We start from the raw sequence: 16844 nt of genomic DNA, 5'->3' as shown, positions 1-16844 counted from the left end.
CAGGGTAATGTTGTGGTACTGCCGAGGTAGAGCTGCTTAATTTGTACATACCGCCGATGAATAGATGTACCCTGGGTTATATTCCCAACATTGGTTCTCTTTTAGATGGCAATAACCAACCGTTCAGTGCTCAACATGAGTTTTGACATTCCGTCCCGAGCAATAACCAGAAGGGTACACCGTTGACCGAGCAAAGTGATAGGGGTCCACATTTTGAACGGTGAACGTAGACGCTTTTACGAGAATAATAGGAAATTGTCACAGCTCGCCAGACATCACCATTTTGGTACCTGGTGTGATAAATGTCGTGTCCCAGCAACCGTTATTTCTCTTGGCTCAGTCTACCTCCCTATCATCGTCTCAGACGATCAGACTTCATAACATTTGACTGCAGTACTTTTCTGAACCACAATAAAGTAAAATGTAAAAATGACAAAAATGTATCAATCACCGCTTCAGAGAACTTAACGTTCCCTAAGATCCTCGGGTAGATGAGATAACTTTCTGGGTCATCATAACAGCTGCAGCCGCTCAATGCATACCTGAAATGAGGCGACGGGACTAGGGAAATTACTCTCAAAGTTAGAAGGCTCGTAGGGGAGCATAAACGGAAAAAGTGGGTCCAACCAACTGAAGTATGAATTCAGTAAATTGTGAGCAATGTTTAAATCACTCTCGGATCCGGGAAAGAATAATGATAATGGTCTGTTACTTCTAACGGTCAGCACAATGACAGATCCGAAGAGATGAGCGCGTATTATAACCGACAATTTATAGAGCACCCTGGGGAAGATTGGGAGAAGAGGAATGTGCTAGGGCAAATTCCAGTGCGCATCCTAAACCTAACCTAACCTAATGTGATAGCGCATAAAAGAATTGTCTCTGTCGAGAAGATATTACCACAAATTACCATGGCAGATGTTGCAAACGTCATCCGAAACGCGAATTAATCGAAAGCGTTGGGCCCACACGGAAATTCAATGATAATGCTTAAGCAACTGGATGAACCAAGAGTTGAGTATTTGGAAAGTTAGTAGGGTGGTCCCCCTACCGATTTCTCTCCTATCGCCGGTAGCGAAGATTCTGCAGGTACTACTTCTACCCTTTATGAGAAGCTGTTTCCTAGTTGCCCAACATCAGAATGGACTCTGGAGCAGCCTTGAATCCAGGCAAGGATGCCGGGAGAGGCGAACCGTGCAGGCCGATTTTTCTCCTGTCGCCGGTAGCGAAGATTCTGGAGGTATTAATACTCCCCTTTATGATAAGCTTTTTCACAGTTACCCAACATCAGAATGGATTCTGGAAAATGCAGCCTTGCACGCCATATCCGCAAATATCAGTTGAGAATTAAACAAGCACAAGTTGTGCGACCGAACAGTTATGTTGGTTTTTGATCTATAGAAGGCTTTCGATACCGTCAATCATGCCTAGCTGTTCCAAAACGTGTTTGAAACGTTGGCCAATCAAGTCGTTTGTTGAACCGTAGAGTAAACAAGTAAAAAAGTATCAGTCGGCTTTGCCGACAGAGATATACCCTCAGGCCATTTGAATTGGAACTTTCATCTACGGACATATCGAATGTATTTGGGGTCTTTTCAGAATTTTGTGGCACTTGTTGGACATTTGAACTTGCCGACAAAAACGTGGATTAGGATTAAAGGAAATGAACCGACATAGTGCATTACGGAAGCGGATCTTATTTTGAGAGCCATATCTTTTCGATAGATATAGCGCCCACTAATCATTTCAGTGGGTTATCGTACACCTGTTGGAGCAGTATGCCAGGAAGCATGGACTTGTCCACGGAAAACATAATATGGCTGTACATCATCGGTATAAATTTCCAAAGGATCTTCGAACAGACCCTAAACTGCACTTGGACACAAATGTTGAATTTTGTGGGCGTGGTATCCTAAGGAGAGAACCGATATGGGCCATTTTAGAAGTTAAACTAAGTTTGGACAAAATATGACGAAGGCAAAATTTTGGACCAAATTGGTCTATCACTTCGAGAGTTATTATGCTCTCCAACTACTACATATGGTGCCACAGGGGGTTTTTACAACTTTCGGGCTGATTTCCCAGAAGTATGGACTTGCCACTAAAAAAACTTTTACCGTTGTAAATGAGTCAGCGATTGCAAGTTGTTTCATCAGAAATCAAAGTTAGTCAAGAGCTGGTCTTAAAGTGAACTTATCCGAAATTTTGTGTGGGAGGTACCCGAAGGAATGGGCAAATATAGTCCATATTCAAACCTGATCTATATCTGGTAGATATATTAGGATGCGTAAAGTATGGACCAAATCGATCACTCCCATCAAGAGTTATCGTGCGCACAATTTTTCCGAACATTTTTGAATTTTTGTGGGGGTGGTACCTGAAGGAGTGAACCGATATGGCTTATCTTCGAACTTATACTAAGTTTCGACAAAATATTATGAAGGCCAAACTTCGGATCGAATCGGCAGATCCGTTCGAGAGTTATCTTGCGCTCCAACCAATTCACACGGTGTCATAGGGGTTTTTTGAACCTTTCAGGCTATTATCTCAGGAAGTAGGGTTTTGCCGCTGAGGGTATAAACAGGGAGTTCCCAATTCGGGGTGATATCTCTGGAACTCTTAAACCTCTACCTTTCTGAAATACTACACTTTCAATACTGCATAGAGATCGTAATGTATGCGGCTGATTGTAAGATTTTGACGTTCGGGTCTATCGTCGATGACACAGCTTGTGATAGGTGAAATATATACATAGCTGACATAGTACAGTTCTTGCTTCTGAGGAATACGAAAATATCCGCCGCTAAATCTACTGAACTGTACTGGACATTGCACAGTCCAAGGTCAGACAACATCAAATTTTCAGCGATGGTAATATACCCCTCTGGGTAATTTTGACGAGATTTCCTGAGTATTTCAGTAATGTAGAACTTCTCTACAGGTGGTGTCTTAAGACAAGCCGTTCGGACTCGGCGATAAACAGTGGGTCCCATATAAATAAGTCTTGAAGTCTTCCTCGTCCCTTATGGGGTGTTTGGAACAATCATTGTTATAATATAAGCCCATATATGAATTGTGTTTCTGTAAAAGCTCCTCCTCCGTTCGGAATAGGCAAAAAATAAATTGACTTAATATGAATCTGGGTGAACTCATTGATGTGAGTATATGTATTATACGTCGGAAATGTATCTTGTATACTTCCCAGTTTCTGACGGGTTATCTCTGTTCATATAACGGGTTTGTTTTGCAGAATTTTACTGTCACGGATCTTTTCATTTAAAAACCTGACCGATAACACTGTGCAACAAAATTCAATTTTTTTCAAAATGATGGGAAAAATCGATTAGATTATGAAAATAGAGCTAAAAATATGAGACACGTGTATCGGCGTTTTAAAAGTTTACGTCGGAAAGTAACCAAAATAGGCGGGGCAAGTTCCGCCCATTTTTAATTTTTTCGAAATATTCGAGTTAAGATATCTTTGAATCCTTGCATTTTAGGTATATAGTGTCTTTGACAACTTTACAGAGGAGTATGTGGGCAATATATTTGTTAAAAATTTTAACCCTCATGCGGTTCATCAAAGGGGTCTTTTTTGTCCTTTTTTCAAAAACTCCTTAAAAATGTGATTGTATCAAATCCAAATATTCTACAAAATTGTTTGCCATAAAATTTTACTATAGGTCTCAGAATACACCAAATCTGTAACTCTCGTCTACTCGCCAGGAATCTCTAAAAATGAAAAACACGTTTTAGGTTTAAAGTCGGACTTCATCTGAGTTTATTCAAAATTGTCCACAAAATATAATTTTAGAGAGATGATGTCAGAGACAAAAATATTCTCCGTCAAATTTCACTATAGGTCACCAAAGAAATGAAATGTCTACTTACATTCTATGGCATGAAAATATCAGTATCAATTTTGCTGAAAAAACATGAAAATATTTCCGAATTTTTTTGATGAATTTTTTTCCGTCTTTTTTCTAGTTGATACATGGAAGTAATATAAAACTTGGTTATAGGTGAAAAGTGTCAAAAGATGAAGAATTCTACACAAAATTTCACTATGAGTTTCAGAATAAACCATACATCTAGCTATACTATCTCCTTAAAAAAATTAGATTCCAAATTGATATATATTTGGATGAAATTATATGTTTTAATTTTGGACTGTTAATTTTACATAATTCCATACTGGATCAAAATCTAGCAAAATCCTTTACTTTTTGGGAATATTGTTAAAGAAAGAAATGTTCCAAATGAAATTTCATTATGGGTCTCTGAATAAAACAAATCTGTAACCATAGTATATAACATTCTTAGCAGCACGTGTTTTTGATATATATGTTTTAGGGCCATATTTCCCAATTTTCGTACAGTTTGTCGTTGTGATTGGATACCGTAAATATCATATTGATGGTTTTTCGTTGTGGATTCATACAGAAGATGTTGTGCGTTCCATTCATAATGTTCTTGAAATATTTGTGGTGCATATATATTTGGAATATAAAAAACCCACATTGGACCTGCCCAAATTGCGTAAAATCAAATAGGTATATTTGACTAAGGAATAAATGTACTTAGTCAAAAATTATTATATTTAGTTTTCTAAAAAAAAATTTTCCATTGATATGTCCAGCACTGTATATCAAAAACAAGTGCTGCTAAGAATGTTATATACTATGGTTACAGATTTGTTTTATTCAGAGATTTGATTTATTCCCAAAAAGTAAAGGATTTTGCTAGATTTTGATCCAGTATGGAATTATGTAAAATTAACAGTCCAAAATTAAAACATATAATTTCATCCAAATATATATCAATTTGGAATCTAATTTTTTTAAGGAGATAGTATGGCTAGATATATGGTTTATTCTGAAACTCATAGTGAAATTTTGTGTAGAATTTTTCATCTTTTGACACTTTTCACCTATAACCAAGTTTTATATTACTTTAATGTATAAACTCGAAAAAAGAAGGAACAATTTTTCATCAAAAAGATTGGGAAATATTTTCATGTTTTTTCAGCAAAATTGATACTGATATTTTTATGATATGTAATGTAAATAGGCATTTCATTTCTTTGGTGACCTATAGTAAAATTTGACGGAGAATATTTTTGTCTTTGACGTCATCCCTCTAAAATTATGTTTTGTTGGACAATTTTGAATAAACTCAGATGAAGTCCGACTTTAACCCTAAAATGTGTTTTTCGTTTTTAGTGATTCCTGGCGATTAGACAAGAGTTACCGATTTGGTGTATTCTGAGACCTATAGTAAAATTTTATGGCGAACAATTTTGTAGAATATTTGGATTTGATACAATCACATTTTTAAGGAGTTTTTGAAAGATTTTTGAAAAAAGGACAAAAAAGACCCCTTTGATGAACCGCATGAGGGTTAAAATTTTTAACAAAAATATTGCCCACATACTCCTCTGTAAAGTTGCCAAAGACAATATATACCTGAAATGCAAGGATTCATAGATATCTTAACTCGAATATTTCGAAAAAATTAAAAATGGGCGGAACTTGCCCCGCCTATTTTGGTTACTTTCCGACGTAAACTTTTAAAACGCCGATACACGTGTCTGATATTTTTAGCTCTACTTTCATAACGTAGTCGATTTTCCTCGTCATTTTTTTTGTTGTCGCACAGTGTAATTGAGCTACCGAACGTTAATGTAAATTCTCATAGATTAGAGAGCAACAATGTTTAAAAAATATGTGCAATTTTTTGTTAAGTGTTTGATGAGCATGTTTATGTTTCTTAGAGAATTGTTTGCATTGTTTTTAAATTTATATTCTTTAATTTAAAACTTTTTAATTTGTTATGCATGATGTTTGTATGTATGTCTATTATAATGTATGTATTGATAAATGTGTCTATGTTTTGTCCTAAAATAATAAAACCATTAGTATCATTGCTAGGAAAAAACCATCATTAAACATTATATTTAAATTATATTTAGTACACAATAAAATATGTAAGAACAATTTTAAGATTTGACAAGTTTATTTTAAGTTTTACAATTTTATTTTATTTGTTGTCTGCACGCATTTTTATTTTTACTATTATTTTTTTTTAATTTCCGTTAATAATACAACATATAGATAACTATAGCAAATTATTATATTTAATTACTTGTTTATATTTATATATAATTATTAAGAGTAGCATTTATATTTAAGTAGCACACATACACACATGGCCCAATTAACTGGTCCACCAGCATAACAGATGATCATGATTTTTTTTAATTTAAGTATACAAATTTTGTACTTTTTTACAAAATCACAACTGTGTGTGTGTGTTTTGATATCTTAAAACATGATAAGCTGGTTTTGCTGTGCGACCTGTTAGTTGGTCCATGTCGATACCTCATTTGAACATCATTGCAACAACAAGCAAGAGAACAAAATTAATCAATATTCATGTATTATGTACCTGGTTTGTCACTAAGTCACCATTACACCTCAGCACAATATTATCACCACCATATAATATCATCACAAATATCATTAGAAGTTGGCATAGATTTTCATTTCATCATACATTACCTAGATTTCTGTGATAGACAGTGTAATATGGAGTCATGTTACATTGTCCATATGTCACTTAATACCACATCTCATATATCCATTCATCACAGCACCTCATCATAGTAATTAATGTTAGATCGATTCTTTGTAGCTTTTTTATGTTTTTTATCTTTTGTTTTGTGACCTTTACAATACACCCACGAACAACAACACCAAACTTTACACCTCTTTTACATCATCATTTGAATGTGTTTCACCCAGCGAACGAACAACACCAATCCACCCACCAAGCAGACTCACAACAACAACAACAATTTGTTGTTAATTTGTAATCCTTTAAATAATGTTTTTTTGTTTACTTTTTTTCTAATTTGGGTTTTAATCTTTTTTTCTGTTTTTTATTTCTTTACATTCATTAAATTGTGCTCCTCTTTTATTCTCTCTCTCTGTCTCTCTTTGTGTAACTTATCATCATAATGTCTACTTTGTATTGTAATATTTTGATCATATATTCCCCTATGGATCCTATTTAGAGGATCCATTCATTCATTGATTAATTTCTATAAAGAAATTGTTGTTTTTGTTTTGTCTATTTTAATTCCTCTTCAATTCAATGCAACAAAAAAAATCAAATCGTGTCTCCTTTTCTTTTTTTATACATTTTATGCTTTGTTTGTTGTTATTGCAATACATTCAATATAAAAACACCAACCAAATTATAGGGCGATACGAAATCTGATATCTGGCAACAAGAAAAAAATCTTTCGAAAGCAGCCAAAGTTCTTGGACAATTAAAATCGCAACTGCATACCCGTGAAACAACAGCTAAACAAAAGGTAAAACAACATTAAAAAATAGAAAAAAAAAAATGAAAATTCCCCCACATACACACACACATCTGCCCTGTTCCAGAACCTGCAAGAAGCTACTATTTTTTCTACGATAACATTTTTCCCTTTATGTTATCGGAAAAAATAGTAAAAATTAGTAGATTCTTGCAGTTCTGGAACAAACCAATCATTTGAATCACGTAATTCAATAAAAATCATGTTAAAAAAATAAATATACAGGTGGTTCAAAAATTTGATTTCTTCCATTTAATTAAAAGAACAAACATTTTAGAACACTTGTTAAAGTTACCATCTACCCTAGTGTGAAATCAAACGACCCACCCCATTGTTGAGCTCATCTATGTATCTATCTCGGTTTCTTTGTTAAAAACAAATACCTAAATATATAAGTATTATTATTACCCATACATATTTATTTATCTATTTTATTAGCTATTATTTGACAAATATATCCATCATTTAGTGCTTTAAATTTCTATTGTTTTTTTGGTGGTGATATTTTTTGCAATAAACATTTCTTTCATTTTAAGCTTTTATTTGATATACAAAATTGTTATTAATTGATATTTTAAGTGTTTTCAAAGTAGAATCGCTGCCGCCTCAAGATTGTCTTTATTTTTTGTTTTACAATCTGCTTTTAAAGTTTATATAATATTCGGCTAAGCTTTTCAATTTTATTATTGTTTATTATGAATAGTTTTAATTTTTTTTCCTTGTTTGTTTTGTATAGATTGTGATCTGTTTCTGTTCAAACATAACCTAGCAATTAAGATTTATCTATTCAATATTAATATTCAACTATTATATTACCAAAAAAAAAAAAATGTTAAGTTAATTTAAGAAAAATTGTTAAATATTCGACAAAGTATAAAAATGTTCAATTATTTTGAAAATTGCTATACATGGCCAATCACAGCGTAGACGTGGCGAATTAAGTCACAGCTTAATGTTATATTTTGATACCAATATCTCCATACTTGTATTCTAACCTTTAAAAATTATTGAATCCGAATCCGCACTTTATTATACCCTCAGCATTTATGCTAACGAGGGTATATACACTTTCATACGGGCAAAATGTGCCTCATCGAAATAATGGTTTTAGACCCCAAGTATGTTTGGACGAAATGTGCTTCAGACAATTGGAGTCGATTGAGCAATGTCCGTCCGTCTGTCTGTCTGTCTGGCTGGCTGGAGCGCGCGATAACTCTCGAACGGATCAACCGATTAGGTCCAAAATTTGGCTTTCGTAATATTTTGTCCAAACTTAGTTTAAGTTCGAAGATGGGTTATATTGGTCCACTCCTGCCGGTACCTCCCCCACAAAAGTTCGGAAATATTCGGAAAATTTGTACGTACGATAACTCTTGAAGGAAGCAACCGATTTGGTTCCAATAAGGACTCAATCGGTCCACTTCTTCGGGTACCTCCCACACAAAATTTCGGATAAGTTCAGATTAGGACCAGTTCTCGAATCGCTTTGATTTTTGTTGCAACAACTTGTATTCATTGCCCCCCATACGACGGTACAAGTTTAATCAGGGGCAAGTCCATACTTCCTGAGAAAATAGCCTGAAAGATGCAACAAGCCCCTATAAGACCGTGTGTAATGGATGGAGCGCAAGATAACTCTCGAACGGATCTGCCGATTCGGTCCAAAATTTGGCCTTCGTAATATTTTGTTTGTTTAAATTCGAAGATAAGCCATATCGGTCCACTTCTTCAGGTACCTCCCCCACAAAAGTTCAAAAATGTTCGGAAAAATTGTGCGGACAATAACTCTTGAAGGGGGTGACCGATGTAATCCGTACTTTACACATCCTAATATATCTACCAGATATAGATCAAGTTCGAATATGGACTATATTTGTCCACTCCTTCGGGTACCTCCCACACAAAATTTCGGATAAGTTCACTTTAAGACCTGCTCTCAAATCACTTTGATTTTTGTTGAAGCGATTTGCTTCGCTACCTCCATTACGACGGTAAAAAAGAAACCTTTAATACATTCGATCTGTCCGTAGGTAAAAGTTTCACTGTCAAACACCGTCACAGAAGATGCTCCAATGTTTCAGTCTCTTTCACAACTTCACAGCAATGACTAGTTATGACGCGTGCATCGATTCTAATCTCTGACGTTTTTACGCCCGAGATTACGGCCAGATTGACTTCGATACCATGCACCCAGTTCCGTACTGCGAGATCTTAATTGTTTTCTTGTTCATAGACACAGCTGCTGACACCCATTGCAAAGTTCACAGCCAAGGTTAGGTTAGGTTTGGGGATGTGCAGCCAGTAGAAAAAAGAGAAAAAATGCTGTAAAGAAAAGAGGAGGTGGGCAAGAGAGGAGATGGTAGGCAGAATAATAGAAACATCATTTACGCGTTCAGGTTGCGCTGTCCCAGCCACTTCAGATTTTTGATGATGTTGTAGATCACATCAAGTTCCACAGTTGAGTAGAAAGTTAGACACGGTGGTAAGTGAACACCTACTAACCTATGTCGTCTGCGAGCCATGGCTGGACAACGACACATGAGGTGCTCGAACGTTTACAACTCCTCCTCATCCTCACAGAGTCTGCAGTAGTCAGTAACATCCTCATCCCATTTGATGGTGAAGGCCCTGATATAGCAGTGTCCAGTGATGACTCCCGTCGTTACTCTAACTTCAGCTTTACTCAGGTTCAACAGAGTGTTCGTTCTTTTGACTGACAGAGACGGCCATATGGATTTTGCCACAATGCACCTAGGTTCATTATGCCACAATTCACTGACTCTTTACTCAGAGAACGCTTCAATTTTTTGGAAGAAATGACAAATGGGTGGTTTGATGGAGTCAGCGATAGCTAGATCTGTAGACTGCGATCCTCGTCTAGCTAATTCATCTGCTCTTTCATTACCCTGATAGTCACGGAGTCCTGGTACCCAGCATAGCCAAAAGCCATTAGTTAGCGCTTCCAAGGCTGATCTACACTTAAGGACGACATCGGATTTGATGTTGCAGGATTTGATGGCTTTAAGAGCCGCTTGACTATCCACAAAGATAGTCACCGGTTCAAAGATTACTGCATCCAAACTTTTTATCAATTCCGCTGCCTTCCAAATCGCGAAGATTTCAGCCTGGAAGACACTACAGTTGCTGTCTAGCCTGTAGGTGTACTCAAGAGATAGCCTTTCACAGTAGACGCCAGCCCCGGTACCTTCCTCCATCTTGGAACCGTCTGTATAAAAAGCCAGACCGTACAGAGGGGGGTCACTGCGGTTCCAGTCCAGTCTCTACTAGGTATAACGACGTCTATACCGTCAAATCTCAGGACTGGTGATATATAGTCGCTCAGTTTCCGCGTTTGTTCACATTTATACCTGATTCGTTTAGGATACATCCATGCCCATAGGCACAACCGCGCCAGAGATCCTGTTCATGCAGCCGTAGGGCACTGCGAGTTGCCTGACACTTAATGCTGAGACTCAGTGGTTTTAAGTTCAGCATTGCGTTCAGAGCAGCCTGTGGTGTGCTCCTGGTTATGAGAATCGCGGCAGCTCTTCGGACCTTGTCAAGCCTACTGAATGTCGATTTTTGGCGCTGTGAGTGCCACCAAACAAGTGAACCATATGATAAGATGGGTCTAACCACGATGTTATACAACCAGTGTATAATCGATGGGTCTAGACTCTATGGCAGACCGAAAACCAGTTTCAAAAAGCAACCAGTGACTGTAGCTGATTCTACCATTTGGGTCAGCTCTGTCAATGATTGCCAAATGAAGGTCTTTATCATCTGCCACTGTGACCGGTCTACTGTATGGCTTTTTGCGTCCTTGACCGTGCGCCTTGGGGGTTAACTTTTCCAGAGGAGGTGGATGCCTTTTCTGTACTCAGTTGCTTCCCCTTGGTTGTACGCTCAACAGCCGCCGATGGTTGATGGTTCAACCAGCTGAGAAGTCATCGTCTTCTTTGGTGATGGCTGTGGACCCTCGGAGGAACGAACGCGCTTCACAGATTTATGCTGCGGGGCATTGTTCGTTCCACCAGAAGACAATGTTTTCTTAGCTGGCCTAACCATCTTCCTATTGAGACCAGCATTTCCAGCCGCTTCATCCTTGCCTTTCGGAGCAGAATCGGGCTTTGAGGCAGAGTCCTTTACCGGTCGGTCATCACTAGGGGTGCCCGTAGGTTTGGGGGTGCACTCATTAGCCTTTTCCTTTACCTGTCGGTTCGGGTTAAGCTTCTGAGGCAGTAGACTTAGCCGGCTTCACTAAGATCCTTTCCACCTGGAGCTCGCGATGAAATTCACGCGGGTAAGTTCTCTCGAACTTATGAATTTCAGCTTACCCCTGATGAGGTGGACCACCCTCGCCGAATGCATGTTCGCATCTCTTCCTACGAACTTGCGGAGATAGGATACAGCACGTTTATAATGCTTCGCATCCGATGCTTCTCGTGCAGATGCAACCTTCGAGTCGCTGCCCGTTGTCGGGGTTTCGTTAGATTCCCCGTCGTCGGACATCGTTTCAGTTGCCGTCTGCCTTTGAAGCCTATTGTCGGCAAGTGCCGCCACAGGACCAGTCGGAATCAGACTTGCATCCGGTTGGCTATCAGGGCTCGTACTCCCTTTGCTAGAGCCACAGCAATCTTCCTGTGTAGACTTGGCCGGGATCACCGTGGTGTCCAGCTCATCATCAGTCAGGGTCAGATTGTGTAACAATTCCTCCGGGAGTATGTCCTCACAATGCTCATCCGGTACAAGCCTATCCAGCTGGTCGAGGAATTCCCTAATCTGCCTCTCTAAACTGTCATGAATAGTTCTGAGGGTCCCGTGAAGGTCGTCCCCGCTCACAATGGTTTCGGCCGATGGAAAATCTGAACGAAGCGTGACCGTATTCGGAGCTGCGCCATGAATTAAGCTCCCTGATGCAATTTACCGATTTCGTCCCTACTTTGCACATTGTGAAATTTCTACTAGACTTAGATGAGGTTCCAATATGGACCCAATCCGTCCACTCCTTCGGGTACATCCCACACAAAATTTTGGAAAAGTTCACTTTAGGACCTGCTCTCGAATCGCTTTGATTTTTGTTGTAGCAACTTCTATTCGCTGTCCTCTATACAACAGTACAAGTTTCATTAGGGGCAAGTCCATACTTCCTGAGAAAATAGCCTGAATGTTGCAAAAAAGAACCCTATGACACCGTGTGTAGTGGTTGGAACGCAAGATAACTCTTGATAACTCTTCGTAATGTTTTGTTCAAACTTAGTTTAAGTTCGAAGATAAGCCAAATCAGTCCACTCCTTCAGGTACCTCCCCCCACCCCCTAGTGTTTAAAAATGTTCGGAAAAATTGTGCGCATGATAACTCTTGATGGTAGTGACGGATTTGGTCCATACTTTACACATCCCAATATATCTACCAAATATATAAAAGGTTCGAAAATAGACTATATTTGTCCACTCCCCTTAGGGTACCTCCCACACAAAATTTTGGATAAGTTCATTTTAAGAACTGCTCCGGGACCACTTCGATTTTTTTTTGATGCAACTTTCATTCGCTGCCTCAATTACGATGGTAAAAGTTTTTTTTAGGGGCAAGTCCACATTCCTTGAGAAAACAGCCCGAAAAGTGTAAAAACCCTCTATGGCACCATGTTGTGGCTGGAGAGCACAACAACTCTCGAACCGAATACTGAGTTGATCCAGACTTTTCATATCGTAATATTTATTCGAATATTAGATGAATTTCGAAGGTGGTGCTTGTAGATCCACTCCTTCCGGTACATCCCCCACAAAAATTCGAAAATATTAACTAAAATAGTATGCACGATAAGGGTCTGTTCGAGGATCCCTTGAAAATGTTTACAGCGGTGTCATGTTTTTCGTAGGCAAGTACATGCTTCCTGATATAATGGTCCAAAACCTGTGTAATATATGGTGACCAACTGAAACGACAGGGGAACGAAACCCAAAATAAGACCCACTTTCAAAATGGAATATGTCGGTCCATTCCTTTCGATACATTCCCCGCAAAACTTTTTGAGATTCTATTCAAATCAATATTTTTGTCGGTTCATACGACCAAAATTTTCAAAACCCTTTAAATATATACTTTTTTGGGAAAACAGTGTTTCAATTCACACAGGCTGAGGGTATATCTCTGTCGGCAAAGCCGACTGATACTTTTTACTTGTTTTATTATATATCAAAACTTTAGAAATTGAAGCACACTTTTTTCTATCTTTGAAAAAATCTATAGTTGTAGGTATCTACAAGTTGGCCTGCTAGGGATCACAAAGCAATTGCTTGTAAAATGTATGGAACGGAGTGCCTTTTTCACGACTCCGATTGAACTGAATCCAGATGCTGTTAAAATGTGAGGAAAGGATTCATTCGTCGGATCGCATCCGAATGCGGTTCAAATGTAAGGAATGGAGTGCCTATTTCACGACTCCGTTTGAACTGCATCAAAACATGTCGTGAAAGAACTAGTCTACATGGCACTACTTCCAATTTATTTTGCTGGGATATTTTACGTCACATTTCCTAGTTTTAAAACCCATTTTTGTACAGCTGATTTTATTTTCAAATAAATAATTGAACATTTTTTATAACATATTTACAATTAGATTAAATTTAAGTCTTATTTTTTATTGGAAAAATCTTTTAAATAACAACAAATTATTTAATTTCTTTACATTCCACTTTTCTCCCCCATTCGCAGGTTACCGAATGTATAAATATCATGAATAACATTTTGAAATTACTCTATCGCAAAGATATTGGCCATACACACAACGATATACGTGATATTATGCTGATCTTGTTGAGAACGGTTATCAAAACCTCCCATAACTTGGATCGGGAAAATCAATTGGTGGCCAATCTGGTTGCCATTATGTTGGGCATACTGCAGTGTATGGATGCCTCACATTATGAAATCTTTGTGAGACATTTAAATAATCGTTTCGAATTGCAAGATTTTGTCATTGAAATACTCCTGGTGTTTGAAGAGTTGGTATCACCTCACCAAAAACCGGTATTTCAACGTGATTGGATGGATATGATAATGCATCAGAATACGGTGATATTGGGAGCATTGAAACAACTGTCAATTGTAATTGTAGATCACTTCATAGATCCCTTTGAGAAACAGGTGTGGTCGAATTTCTTCCAATGTTCCATAGCCTTCTTGATTCAATCACCACTGCAGCTGAATGATTTCAATGACAACAAACGGCAAGTGATATTTGCCCGCTATCGTGACATACGCAAGGACACAGCCCAGGAAATACGTAAAATGTGGTTCCAGTTGGGTGAACATAAGCCGCAGTTTGTGCCACAACTTGTGGAACCCATATTGGAAATGAGCATGATACCCGAAGTGGAGTTGCGAAAGGCAACCATACCCATATTCTTTGACATGATGCAATGTGAATATTACAGTTCCAAGCATATCCACGACAGCTATGGTGATACGAAACGCAACAACAGCCATTATAAGGCCAATTTTAATGAATTTGAAAGGGAGATGATTGAAAAGTTAGATATCCTCATTGGAGCCGGTAAGGGAGATGTGCAATATAAGGAGTTGTTTGAACAAATAATGCTGGAGAAATGTAATGCCCACAACATTCTCAATGTGGAGGGTACGAAATTTGTGAATATGGTCACCAAACTTATGGATCGCTTATTGGAATATCGTTGCATAATACAAGATGAAAGTAAAGAGAATCGCATGGCCTGTACCTTTTCGTTATTGCAATTCTATTCCGAAGTTAATCGCAAGGAAATGTACATACGCTATGTCTACAAGCTGTGTGATTTGCATATGGAATTTGATAACTATACCGAAGCTGCCTTTACACTGAAATTACACACCGAATTGTTGTCATGGGATGATACAGAGCTGTCACCTCTACTGCGCTCACACCGTCACATGCAGTGTCGTACACATCGCGATCTCAAAGAGGCCCTGTACTATGAAATAATCGAATATTTCGACAAGGGTAAAATGTGGGAATGTGCCATTGATATGTGCAAAGTGTTGGTCCAGCAATATGAAAATGAAATCTATGATTACATCAAATTGGCTGATTTGCTCAAGAAAATGGCCCTCTTCTATGAAAAGATACTCAAAGAAATGCGCCACACCTCCGAGTACTTCCGTGTCTGTTTCTATGGGTTGGGTTTCCCAAGATTTTTACAAAATAAAATGTACATTTTCCGTGGCAAAGAATATGAGCGACTGGATGATTTTAGTACCCGTACCCTAATGCAACATCCTCAAGCTGAGCTCATGCATACACTGGAAATGCCTGGTGAAGATATAACACAAAGTGATGGACAATATATTCAAGTGAATAAAGTTGAACCGATAATGGATGAAGCATTCGCTAAATTTACCGATACTAAAATAATATCAACGGAAATTTTGAAATATTTCAATAATAACAATGTGCAGAAATTTAAATTCTCCCGACCATATCGTGAAAGTTCGTGCACAGGCGGTGATGCTGATGGTGTGGGTAATTTGTGGTTGGAACGCACAGTGGTCACGATAAAATATCCCCTGCCAGGTATTTTACGTTGGTTTCCTGTCATTGATTCGGATACGTTTAAGGTAAGTGACAAGGACATTTTTAAAAATATTTTTTCAGGGAATGCAAAGGACGAAGGTCAATTTACATATTCTTTAAAATTAGTTTTCCAAGGACTTTTGGAGCAACAAACGTGGATTTTTTGAAAATATTTTTTCAATGACTTTTAGAGGAATAAGCGTGTGTGTATCTTTTGAGAATATTTTTTCAGGGACTTTTAGAGCAGTAAGGGTGGATTTTTTAAGGACTTTTCAAGGACAATAAACGTGGATTTTTTTAAGAATATTTTTCAAGGGCACTTTAAGCAACAAGCGTGGATTTTTCAAAAATATTTTGTTCAAGGAATATTCAAGCAATAAGGTGGATTTTTTAAGATTATTATTTCAAGGTCTTTTAGAGCAATAAGCGTTTTTTTAAGATTATTTTTTCAAGGACTTTTAGAGCAATAAGCATGGTTTTTTAAGAACATTTTTTCAAGGAATATTCAAGCAATAAGCTTGGATTTTTAAGAATATTTTTTCAAGGACTTTTAGAGCAAAAAGCGTGGATTTTTTAAATATATTTTTTCAAGGACTTTTAGAGCAAAAAGCGTGGATTTTTTAAATATATTTTTTCAAGGACTTTTCAAGCAATAAGCGTGGATTTTTTAAAAATATTTTTTCAAGGACTTTTCAAGCAATAAGCGTGGATTTTTTAAAAATATTTTTTCAAGGACTTTTCAAGCAATAAGCGTGGATTTTTTAAAAATATTTTTTCAAGGACTTTTCAAGCAATAAGCGTGGATTTTTTAAAAATATTTTTTCAAGGACTTTTCAAGCAATAAGCGTGGATTTTTTAAAAATATTTTTTCAAGGACTTTTCAAG

At 37.4% G+C, this 16844-nt stretch overlaps 1 protein-coding gene across 4 annotated transcripts in view; it reads left to right on the top strand.

Annotated features, from left to right (window-relative positions):
* mbc (dedicator of cytokinesis protein myoblast city) overlaps window positions 1–16844 on the top strand; it is a 168938-nt gene that overhangs the window by 130600 nt on the left and 21494 nt on the right. For 2 of the 4 annotated variants that reach the window (XM_073962107.1, XM_073962109.1), the window contains exons 12-13: window positions 7265–7378; window positions 14105–16003. In XM_073962107.1, the coding sequence (XP_073818208.1) occupies window positions 7265–7378; window positions 14105–16003 (2013 nt within the window). The remainder of the gene's footprint in view (window positions 1–7264; window positions 7379–14104; window positions 16004–16844) is intronic. The other 2 variants (XM_073962108.1, XM_073962110.1) reach the window with 1 other exon arrangement.

This window comes from Musca autumnalis, unplaced genomic scaffold (genome assembly GCF_047663935.1).
Source record: "Musca autumnalis isolate F117 unplaced genomic scaffold, ASM4766393v1 scaffold_1, whole genome shotgun sequence".
Lineage (NCBI taxonomy): Eukaryota > Metazoa > Arthropoda > Insecta > Diptera > Muscidae > Musca > Musca autumnalis.
Note: the sequence above shows the minus strand (reverse complement) of the source record. Positions and strands in the feature narration are given on the sequence as shown.